General features: G+C 34.7%; 1 protein-coding gene across 9 annotated transcripts in view; it reads right to left on the reverse strand.

Annotated features, from left to right (window-relative positions):
• The window catches only part of LOC111047695 (acylamino-acid-releasing enzyme), a 33,952-nt gene that overhangs the window by 8,088 nt on the left and 12,833 nt on the right, over window positions 1–13,031 (reverse strand). For all 9 annotated transcript variants that reach the window (XM_039436345.1, XM_039436348.1, XM_039436346.1 and 6 more), the window contains exons 3-5: window positions 2,872–3,044; window positions 2,425–2,573; window positions 1,013–1,283 (exon numbers count right to left, since the gene is read on the reverse strand). In XM_039436345.1, coding sequence (XP_039292279.1) covers window positions 1,013–1,283; window positions 2,425–2,573; window positions 2,872–3,044 — 593 coding nt within the window. The remainder of the gene's footprint in view (window positions 1–1,012; window positions 1,284–2,424; window positions 2,574–2,871; window positions 3,045–13,031) is intronic.

Genomic DNA, 13,031 nt, shown 5'->3' on the forward strand with positions numbered 1-13,031 from the left:
TGTTCAAAAGCCTTAGCTTATACAAATTGGTTGAACATTCACGTCAATCAAGAAGTAAAAATGGGAAACTCCCATAAGAACCAAATTTATTATTTTTCCGCATATCGTGTTTATGGTGTCGCATAAATGAAACCCTACCTCAAGGTAGATTTCACAACAAGCTTGGAATCACTTTTGGTGGTTGGGAACCCTCCTGAAACGTTTTAGGTCCATATCATTTAGCCATTTATTAAGCTCTGGGTAAAAACATCAAGTATTTTTTATGATTTGGTTTTTCAGGTTTTCTTTGTTACATTTTTATCTGTTGTGATCTGTTTATAGTCAATATATTTTAATCAATAATTATTTATAATGTCATTTTTAATACGCAATTCTTCCTAAATTTTTATTGTATGTAAGTTACCGTTGAAATGTGAATAAAAACTGAAGGGCTTTAGTGAGGTCCAATGTGTATAATGGCATTATCTGATTAACAATGGTGTTGCTATCCTTGTCTATCATTCGACAAAGCAGATAGCGCTATTCTTTTCTAGCTCCGCAGTGTTACCAGATCATGTTTGAACAATAAAAAAATATAATATTGATTAACAAAATATTTAATCTCAATTATGAAAATTTATTATTAAATAATTGAAAAATATTTTTTCTTGACGAATAAATTATAATTGATCATTTTTAACATGAATCAACATTTTATTTCATCAGATATATCGGTATCAGCTATCTTCTATAGAAGACAGACAACGCTGTTCTCCTATCTTTCTCCACTGCCATTATAACGTAGACCTCACTATAGTCAACCTTACGCAAAAAATATTAAGGAAAAACTTAATGTGATAATATTATTAATCTATTGTGATGATTTTATACAGAATTAATGTATGTATATCGGTGGAATATGAATAGAATGTGATACTTTATAGGGATATGTATAGGATATAATGTATTGGGATGAATATCCATGCCAGTCTTGTCAAACTGGCGCAAAACATATGGAGAAAAAGGAACTCACTGAAAGTTCCCTCAGCAAGATGAAACACATAGCTAGAACGGTTGGTACAAGCGTACAGTCCAAGTCGCCTTGGCTCGTGGTCCCACACAATGCCCACAATGGAGCCATCGGGAGCCCACAGCGCTTGGGCCGGTGAGAAGTTGTCGGGAATTCCTTCCAGCATGCTCACTATCTGCCCGTTCTCTGATTGGACGTTGAACACTGCCAGCGCGGGCCGATGCTTACCAACCATTTGTTCGCCCCAGTCCTCCTTGTAAAGGTACTCTTCACCCTGCAACAAAATCACACAATGTTAAGACTGAAACATCAAACTCGTATTCCCAAAAATATAACCCAGCAATCACCCCCCCCCCTTAAATACTAAATGCGTAAGTCAGATTTTCGAAAATACTAAAAAAATAAGGGAGTTTTCGATACTTTTATTCTGTATATTTTCATAGTACTAAGGTCAATATAATGAGGTCCATATTATGATGATATTATTTGATTAACATTGGTGTTGCTATCCTCGCCCATCATTCGATATAGCAGATAGCACTATCCTTTTCTAGCTATGCAACGTTGTCAGGTCGTTTTTCAACAAATATAATTAATTAACAAAATATTCAATCACAATCATGAACATTTATTATTTAAACATTGAGAAATATATTTTCTCAATTTATTATTTTAAACAAGAATAAACAATTAAAATAGCATCACATTTATACAGGTTTCAGCTGCTATTTTATTGTATCTTTTCTGTATAGGGCTACTTGTAATATAAATAGAAATAAAAATATCAGTACCCTTTTTTTGAATTATTTTATCACAACATGTTTCAACATCCATGCCATTTTCAAGTGATATGAAAAAAGGGAAAAAATATAAATAAAAATCTCAGTACCCTTTTTTTTGTTTCATATCACTTGAAAATGGCATGAATGTTGAAACATGTGATAAAATAATTTAAAAAAAAGGGTACTGAGATTTTTATTTCTATTTACAGGTATTAGCTACCTTCTATAGGAGGCAGTGAAAGAAAGTCGGCAGCTCTGTTCTCCTATCTTTCTCCACTACCGTTATAACGTGAACCTCATTATAGAGCTTTGTGTAAGTTAGCGTCTACGATGTCTTTGCACCCACTTTCTTGCAGTTTGTATCGAAATGGAAACAATAGGTGAAACATTGTAGAAATCGCTCAACGTCCTGGCACAGCTCGCTGTATCGTTATAATATTGCTAAATGCCAGAATGTTAACTAGGTTTAATGAGTATGAAAATATGTGAATCAAGTGGGAATTTCATAGTCTGACCATCTAGCAATTTGTATCCTATCCATGAACCAAGTCCAGTATTTTACTTATTATTAGTAGTAATTTGTTCAATTTTAAACTTATCCTTCTCATTTTGTTTATTTTGATTCAAAATTACCTTTTTAGGTTTCTTATCTCCAGATGAAGCTTTGGACGCAGAGTCCTGTGCTGAGCGTTTGTAAAACGGCTCGGACTTCGGTATTTTTGTTTCTGCTATGTAGAGAATTGAATCCTCTTTCGGCGACCAGTCGAAACTTTTGAACTCAACTGAAAACATTAAAATAATTCAGAGTCGAATAAATGATGTTCAGTAGTTATAGTTCGTATTTATTCAATGCAAACTGGCAAGAAGAAACCAAAATTCATAACATAAGTCTAAACAACAATAACATAAAAAAATGAGCTTTAAAAAACTGGAATGGCATAACAACAGTAACTAGTTATTTGAATGATCAAGTGAGTGTTACAATTATTTTCCAATACGATTGTCTACCACAATCCCAGCTGCAGCTACACAGAGGGTTTCAGAAAATTGAAATTGTGGAAAATTACGGTTAGTACGAACCATCAAAGTAGACATCTCCATGAACATCAAGAGCCTCTAGATCAGTGGCTGAAATTCTGTTAGATTTTCCCCAAATTTCCATGAACTGCTTTTTGGTTTGGCTGTTGGCACTGGGCGGTACATCCTTTAGAACAGCACGATATTTTCCAGTCGGTGAGAACTTCGATGAAAGCCTGAAAATTAATTAAATAAAAAACTAAAGCAACATCAAGTCTGGACGAACTAGGTTTGTCATAATTAGTTATGTAACAGCAGTGGAAAGGGGTCAAGTACCTACTTTACAGTCATAACATCTAACCATCAAGTTATAACTTGTCGAACTTGACAGAGAATACATTCAACGAGAATATATTTTGTCGAACTTAATGACAGAGAATACATTTAACGTGAAAATATTCTTACTTCATCAAAAATTAGTTATGTATCAAGTACAGTGATGTGACAGTTTTAATATTTTTTCGGTCACTGATTGATGCGATTACCAGAAATAGAAATTGCTTTATTGACATAAGACACTTTTTAACAAATGCATGGTCAACGTCATATACACACAAAATTTCAAGCATAAAAACAACACAATTCTACAATATAAAGTCAGTTACAAAATAAAATTCGGTTAGTTATAAAATTCGGCCACTGTATAAATATGCAGCATTATTGCTGCAGGATAAATTTAACAATCAATCAAGAATCTTCTTCATTCCACAATACAGTAAGTATAAAAATGATAAATAATATAGAATATGAAATACACATAATTAAGTACTTAGATCAGGGTTTCATATTATAGATTACGGAATGAGCCTACATGGACACTGTGGCCTGTGCGTAGACTCGAGTTGGGATTTCAAGTAGGTGAGAACTTCGATGAAAGCCTGAAAATTAATTAAATAAAAAACTAAAGCAACATCAAGTCTGGACGAACTAGGTTTGTCATAATTAGTTATGTAACAGCAGTGGAAAGGGGTCAAGTACCTACTTTACAGTCATAACATCTAACCATCAAGTTATAACTTGTCGAACTTGACAGAGAATACATTCAACGAGAATACATTTTGTCGAATACATAGAATACATTTTGTCGAACTTGATGACAGAGAATACATTTAACGTGAAAATATTCTTACTTCATCAAAAATTATTTATGTATCAAGTACAGTGATGTGACAGTTTTAATATTTTTTCGGTCACTGATTGATGCGATTACCAGAAATAGAAATTGCTTTATTGACATAAGACACTTTTTAACAAATGCATGGTCAACGTCATATACACACAAAATTTCAAGCATAAAAACAACACAATTCTACAATATAAAGTCAGTTACAAAATAAAATTCGGTTAGTTATAAAATTCGGCCACTGTATAAATATGCAGCATTATTGCTGCAGGATAAATTTAACAATCAATCAAGAATCTTCTTCATTCCACAATACAGTAAGTACAAAAATGATAAATAATATAGAATATGAAATACACATAATTAAGTACTTAGATCAGGGTTTCATATTATAGATTACGGAATGAGCCTACATGGACACTGTGGCCTGTGCGTAGACTCGAGTTGGGATTTCAAGTAGGTATAGTGAATCTTTATGAAGGGGAAGGAGAAAGAGAGCCAAAATGAATTTAATTTATGACGGTAATTTCATTCGAATGATAGTTTTGTATTGTAGAAAGTCATTCTATATTGTATTTTGTATTGTAGAAAGTCCGTCTGTAACGTATATAGCCAGTCTGTATCGTATAGAGTCAGTCTGTATTGATATAGAGTCGGTAGAAGTCTAATAATAATAATAATAATATTTTTTTTTATTCAATTTTCTCTCACATTACATGAATGATAGGTTTTACAAATTGAATTAATCATTATACATATATCATCTTATATCTATCATACATGAAGTGAGAATCTATTAAAATTTCCTATTATAATTTTGTGGCTACCCCATGAAGCTAATTTTAGCTTATATTGGGGCATTGTACATACTCAGAGATATTTTGGCAAGATTTGAATTTATAGATGGAAATGTTTTATCAAATACGAAATACAAATTTGTAGATGCGTTTATTTCGTGGTAATAATGTAAGAATGATATTTTCATCTATTGAATTGTGTAGTAGTAATTTTTTATTTCTATTTTTACTTGTCTGTAAGTGTCTAGATGTTGTAGATGATTCGGTAGACTATTGAGAATGCATGGTACAAAATATTCTGGTACAGCTTTTCCTATTTCAGTGAAGTATTCTGTTGTTCTATATTGTGTGTGTCTGGTGTTGTATCTGTTTTCATTGGTACGTCGATAAGCATTTTCAAAATAGTATTTCAGCAGTATTATATAATTGTACAGGTTTCTGAATGAGAGCAATTTTAAAGTGTTTGTATCCACTCCTTGGAAAAATATCCTTTTGATTCTGTTGATCAGCTGACTTACTGGGTTCAATATATAATTGGGTGCATGTCCGTAGACAGTTATACCATATCGTATTTGAGATTCAACCAAGCTGAAGTAGACTGTTCGTTTTGCTTTCAGAGGCAGTAATTCTCTCATTTGGTAACACCTATGTGCTATGTACCTCAGTTTTTTGCCAGCATCTGGGAATGGGTGTGCCACTTCATGTTTGAGTCAAAATTCAGTCCAAGATATTTAACTGTATCTGAGTGTTTAATTTTCTTACAGTTGCATGGATTTAAAGTGGTGAAGCATTTATAGTTATGACTTTTAACTCTATTTTTTGGGTCAAGGATGTTTATACTCATTTTTGGGTTTTCAAATACTATTGTTTTTGTCTTTGTACTGTTGATATGTATATAGTTGTTGTGGAAGTATTTTGTTATTGTGTTCAAATCTTTTTGTAAATTTTCAGCTGCAGTTGTTAAACTTTTACTTGCAAATAGCATAATGGTATCATCCGCATAGTTGTATACTTCTCCCTTGAAGTTGCAGTTTTTAAGATCACTTATATATAAGTTGAAGAGTAGTGGGGATAGAGGGGAACCCTGAATGACTCCAAATGGTTGGGTTTTTGGTTTACTAATATTGTTTCCAATTTTCACCATTGTTTCTCTGTCACTGAAATAATTCTTCAATAACTCTAGATACATTCCCAAAATGTATCAGAGTATGATCTTACTTCCATCTTGCTTAACTTCTCTATCAGTATTTCATGCTGTAGGCTATAGTATCAAATAATAATGATAATAATAATAATAATAATAATAATAATAATAATAATAATAATAATAATAATAATACAAAAATATTTCTATATAAGTATTACATTACTGGCATTCGCCCCATGGATAAGATCCGTCCGGGGGGAGAAAAGAAAGATAATTTTTTTCCCTTTTTTAAGTTGCAAAAAGTTAACAATGCTACATTAATTATATTTAAACGATATGGCAGAGAAGTTTTTTTAATTATAATTATTACTACAAAAGAAGATACGTTTTAAGAAAGCTTTAGAAATTGAACTCCTGGATCAATGAATACCTGTACTGCCAAGCAGCCCTACAGTAGCGGCTAACATCTCTCCAGTCACTGCCATTCAGGTCCTCTCTCGACAGCAAGCCTCTCCTCAGGTAAGCGCACCGTATCTCGCGTAGTATGGGGCATCTGGCGACGAAATGCATCACATCCTCTTCTTCCTTCCAGTTGCACAGGGAGCACAGCTTCACTGGCTGATTGAACGTGTATCTGTTCAACTGGATCAGCTCTGTTCGCGCCTTGAAGAGCCATTTGATTAGTGCCAAGTCTTCCTGCTCACTGATGTAACCGGTGCCTTCTAGCTCTAGCTCGCAGTAAAGGGAGGTGCGCTCACTTCTTAGCCGCTTTATCTTGCTGTCCATTATGAATCTCTCCTTCATCCTCGTCAATAAGCTGCTGATAGAGACATTCTGAGAGAGTATTTCCGCGGCATTGATGCCGTGCTGCCTTTCAAGCACATCCCAGTCATTGACAACAAAAGTCCCTATTCTTGTGATCTCCTCCAACAATAATCTGGGATATCTGGCAATGGGTAGTTTCATGCACCTTCTCATGTATTTCACATGCAATTTAACAGTATACAAGAATAGTGGTAGATATCCAGTTTCCAAGAGTAGGGTGGAGTCTGGTGCCCACACAGGGAGGCTGAATACTCTTTTAATGAAGAAAAAAGAGTACCTTGCACCCCACACTTGAGCTCCATAACACAGAGTGGACCTAGTTACCGCATCAAACACATTGCATTTAGCCTTGAATGATATATTGTTTTGTGACAGCAGCCGATGAAACATGTTCAGGGTGATTTTTGCCGAAGATGATCTTTCTTTGAAGTGACTAGCAAGAGATAACTTGGATGACAGGTCAATTCCCAGATATTTGTAGTTGTTCACTACCTCAATCACTTCATTATTGTATCTCCACACATCATGTCTTCCTATCCTACCACCTTTTCTGAAAATAATTATTTTTGACTTGGCCAGATTCACCTGCAAGTTCCATTTTACACAATATGCTTCAAGGTTTGCTATCATTCTCTTCAGACCTATCCTATCCGGAGCAAGCATCACTATATCGTCAGCATATGCCAGGAGTTTGATACATACATTCTTTATCTTTATTCCTCCATCAAGGCAATCTTCTAAATCATTAATAAACAATGCAAATAGAATCGGGCTCAATAGGCATCCTTGCTTTACACCTGTGGTTGTTTCAAAATCTCTTGAGAGTCCCTGACTTCCCCATACTCTAGCAGATGATCCATTATATAAATCTCTTAGCGCATTCAAAATTTTTGATGACACACCAATCTCAGAAAGCTTATACAAAAGAGAATGTCTGTCTATTCTATCGAATGCGGATGAGAAATCTACGAAGAATGTATAAACTTTCTGTCCCTTTGTATTTAGTTGGATGTGGACAATGCTCATAATATTGAAAATATTGTCAATTGTTGAATAGGACTTTCTGAAGCCTGCTTGGAATTCTCGTAGAATCTTATGGTGGTGAATCCATTTTTCCAGCTTATCCAGCATAATCCCCGCATATAGCTTACCTATGGAGTTCACAAATGATATTCCCTGTAATTAGTTGTTTCGTTCACATTGCCTTTCTTGAATATTGGATAAATGATTGACTGTTTGAAATTTTCGGGCGTATGTGCGGATTCAAAAACTCTGTTGAAGCAATCGGCCAGTTTCTCATGGAAGTTTTGTGGAGCATATTTATACAACTCATAAGCAATTCTGTCTTCTCCTGGAGCCTTATCATGCTTAACTTTTGCCAAAATTCTCTTCACATCATGTGTCATAATTGGGGCATCAAGAATATCATCCATTATCTTAGGCTCAGCATTTTCGCTGCTGCTATCTGAGGATTTAGTAAGTGCTCAAAATGTTGTACCCAGTCTTCCAATGAAATGTTCGTCCCTGCACTGAATTTTCTCCTTTTGAAATATCGAACAAGCCTCCAAAACTGCCCAGACTCTCAAACTGTTCTAAATCTCTCAGATAAATCGAGCCAAAAGTTCCTCTTCTTATTCAAGCAAAGTTGTTTAAATTCTTTGTTTCTTGCTAAATATCTCTCTCGCACAACCTCTGAATTAGTTCTCCTGTAAGTCTTAAGCAGTCCTAATACTTCTTCTCTTGCCCTTTTACATTCATAATCGAACCATTGTTGTTTTCTGTCTATTTCAATTTGTTGATTGAAGTGAGATGGAGGGGGCACATTCATATATCATGTCAATCAAATACCTTAAATCTTCTATTGCATCAAGCCATTGTTCTCTATTGTTTACTCTTAATTCAAGTGTATTCCGATTTATGACTTCTCTCTCTGGCCTCCATTGCAGCTTCATTCTTATTGGTATCACACAGCTCTCCTCCTTTTCTGCATGTGTGCATCTAATTGTGGATACAATTGGAAGATGGTCTGAAAATATTTCCGGGCTAACCACAAAGGACTGGACTGCAGGAAGAGCATTGACCGAGACCGCGTAATAGTCAATCACAGATGAACCTCTCGCTCCAACATAAGTCAGCTCTCCTTCCTCATCATTCTGCGACCTGCCATTCAAAACAATCAGCCCAAAATCATCAAACATAGACAATAGACGCTTTCCATTTGGATTCAAAACAGAGTCAATTTGTTTGTCACTGATTCTCCCATTGAGGTCACCCATTAGCATAATGTCGCACTCAATCAATTCAGTCAGCAGGCTTGATAGACTTGCAAAATCCTCCATCCACCTATTGCAATAAAATTTATGTAGGCTGGAATAATACACAATTTTTGTGCCTCTATATTCAATTCTATTATATCGTACCCTGTAATTTTTCGGAAACTAGCTTAGTACATACAGTTGCCCTGCTTCTTAATTCCGTATACATAGAATAGAATAGAATAGAATAGAATAGAATTTTATTGGTCATAAGATATTCACATGAATACATGGACTTCGTCAATTTTTTAACACTAAAGTAAGTCAAAACAAACACAAAAACACTAAGATCAGTCAGTATCAGAACAATAAAATAACACATGAATCACATAAAACGATTCCAATCTATTCTAAAATAGTCATGTACGGTGTACAAACATTCATCAATTAACACTGCTTTCAATACTTTTTTAAATTGTGTGCATGTGAGTTCCTTCAAGTGGTCAGGTGTGGAGTTATATAATTTGATAGATGTGAAGTGCCAGTTTCTTTGTGATTTAGTGTGACTGTACAATGGAATTCTAAGTTTGTGTCTATTTCTTGTATTTAAACTATGGAAGCTATTAGAATCATACTTATTCAAATTGCCTCGTACATAACATAATATTTTTAAGACATATAACGACGGCAACGTCAGGATACCTAAGTGAATGAAATAAGGTCTACAATGTGCATTATATGGTAGCTTGCATATTATTCTTATTGCTTTCTTTTGAAGAACAAAAATTGATTTGGCGTTTACACTGTTTGCCCAAAGCATTATTCCGTAAGAAAGGAGACTCTGAATGTGTTCATAGTAAATATTCACTAGTACAGACACATCCATAGTTACACATAGTCTCCGTAACATAAACAATCCTTTAGCCATCCTACCTGATAAATAGTCAATGTGTGCATCCCACGACAGACAAGGGTCAATAAAAACACCTAAAAACTTCAATGGAGTCTCACCCTTAACCTTTCTGAATGCAAAGTTAATGTCAGCGGTTTTACTATCATTGAGAGAAAGATTATTTGCTGCACACCAATCTTTTAGAACCAAATAACTTTGATTCCTCTCACTTTCAAGATCATGCTTAGAGGGGCAATTTATTTTTAAGCCAAAATCATCTGCAAATAGGTACCCATCTTTACTATTGCTATCCATATTTATTGGCAAATCATTTATATAAATATTAAATAGAATGGGTCCTAAGATAGAGCCTTGAGGCACGCCGTAATCAACTAGTCTACCATTGGACAGGACGCCATCTTTGTAAACAAATTGATTCCTGCTACTTAAATAGGACAATACAAGTTGAACTGCACTTCGAGTAAAACCATAAAAATTTAGTTTGTCACCTAAAATCTTGTGCTGCACAGTATCAAAGGCTTTGGAAAAATCGTATGACCTTAGACCAACAGAATCACCACTCTCTAGGTTGCTAATTACACCACTAACCACATTAAGTATGGGATCATTAGTACTTCTTCCAGACCGGAAACCAAATTGTTTTTCAGAGAAAATGTTGTTGGACTCAAAATAGATTGACATTTGTTCATACATTAGAGTCTCAAATACCTTTGAAAATACAGGAACAATAGCAATCGGTCTGAAATTACCTTTCTCTTTCCTTGATCCCTTCTTATGAAGAGGTAAAACTTTAACATTTTTTAGCTCCTCTGGATAAGTGCCAGTAGCAACAACACATTCATTGAACAAGTATGCCAACACTTCACATATATTAACAGCTGCTATTTTCAAGATTAAAGCATTCAAACCATAAATATCCAGACACTTACTATTACTCAATTTTAAAATAGTGTCAAATACTTTATCTACAGTTACAGGCTTAAATGAAAAATGTACACTAGGCTGTTGCAATTTGCTAAAATAGAAAGTTGAATCATTAATACTGACAGGTATATCTCTGCTTATCAGAGAAACAGAATCTACAAAAAAGTCATTGAATTCATCAGAAGTGACATCAACAGGAGTCTGGGATCTGGCCGCATTATTAGCACTGCCGGTGAGACCATTAACAATTCTCCACACTGTTTTATTCTTATTGGTGGATCTACTTATGATTTTATTATGATATTCAATTCTTGTCTTTTTAGTTACTATCCTGTATGATTTTCTAGCCTCTTTATATGTGGTGAGAATTTCTGGTGTTCTGTAAGTTTTATATAAATGATACAGCCCATCACATTTAACTTTTAATTTTTTAAGATTGTCATTATACCACTCGTTATTTGGCTTGACTTTGTGGGAACGTACATTTTTTAATTGGAACGCACCATTTACAGCCCCCATGAATAATTCAAAAAATTTTCTATATCTATCCTTAATATCTATTATAGAGTAAACGTCAATCCAGTTAATGGAATTCAAATGACCATGAAAAACTCTTACGTTATCATCACTGATTAACCTAAACTTAGTCCTATTAACAATACTATTGGTACTTCTACCATACCTGTTGATAAAATTAAATCTCAAAAATACAGCGTCATGATCAGATAAAAGCATATGAATTATCTCAGAAGTCCATACACTATTGTGGACATCAGTCAAAATATTATCTATACAAGTTCCATCAGAAATGCCATCCAGACCAGGTCTAGTAATACCCTTTACAGTCATATCTAATCCGAAACATTCAAATAAATTCAATAAATCTTTTTTAAAATAATCGTTACCAATAAAATTCACATAAAATCACCACATATGACTAGATTGTATCCATTTTTAAACACTGAACTCAACACATTATAAAGACAAGATAAAAAGTTTTTAAAATAATTAATATTTCTATTATATGGTCTATAGACAGACAAGATTATAATTTTGTCCCTAATAATTTCTACTGCTGAAATTTCACATACCATTTCAATTGACATGACTTTGATATGTTCAAGTTCCCTGAATTCCAAATGATCAGTAACAAAAATAGCTGCACCACCCCTAGACTGATTTACTCGGCAAAAAACCGAGGCAGTTTTAAAGCCTGGCAGATAAGTGAATTCCAAATCTGTATCCTTTATCCAATGCTCAGCAACTGTAAGTATATTGATATTGTATTTTTTGCAAATTAAGGCTAGATAATCAAATTTTTTACACATACCCTGAATATTCCAAAATAAGCAATTAAGTTTGTCTTTGCTAAAATCATTGTTGAAGCCATTTTCACACGGTGATTCAAATGTTTGACAATCCACAACCACACCAGTATCAGGCACCCTGTCAATAGAATAGTTTTGAAATTCATCCCTGAGTCGTAAATTTTCAGCAGAGGAATTATCTTTGTCAAAAGCTAATAGTTTAAATTATCAGTAATCGGAGAATTGAGAGCGACAAGAGGATTGTCCACGGTAATAGAATCAACTGGAAGTTCATTCTGTACAGGTTGGTCATCGATTGAAATGTGAACCGGCGTCCTCTTGGATGATGGAAGGGGCACAGCAGGATGGGGTTGTATGATAGGAGAACTGATCACGCAGGAATTAGCTTCCTTCACTGTCACTTCAGTACTTAAGGATGCATGACCATCTCCAACAAAGTCTCTCACATATCCTGCCAGGTGGTTGCCCAGAATTCGTTTCCCTCGCCGACCAAGGTGAAGACCGTGCCTTGTAAAATGAGATCTACCCAGGAACTTGTTGATATCCTTATAGTGGATGCTGAGACTCCCTGTATATCCTTCCACCGCTCTTGATAAGTAGGAGTTGGCATAGCAAATATTATCATTAAGAAAAGGATAATCATGTCTGTAGGGCACACCGCAAACCAGGACATTGGTCCTCAAAACAACCTCAGTAAGACATCTCATTCCTTGATCCAAAGTCAACTGGAAGGGTTCATCACGATGTAGGTCATTTGTCCCCGCCAATATGATAACACAATCATTTTCTGTGAAATCCTTGACTAAGCCAAGACCATCCTGGATAACGTGCTTCAGCTTTGCACCTGGTTT

This window comes from Nilaparvata lugens, chromosome 10 (genome assembly GCF_014356525.2).
Source record: "Nilaparvata lugens isolate BPH chromosome 10, ASM1435652v1, whole genome shotgun sequence".
Taxonomy (NCBI): domain Eukaryota; kingdom Metazoa; phylum Arthropoda; class Insecta; order Hemiptera; family Delphacidae; genus Nilaparvata; species Nilaparvata lugens.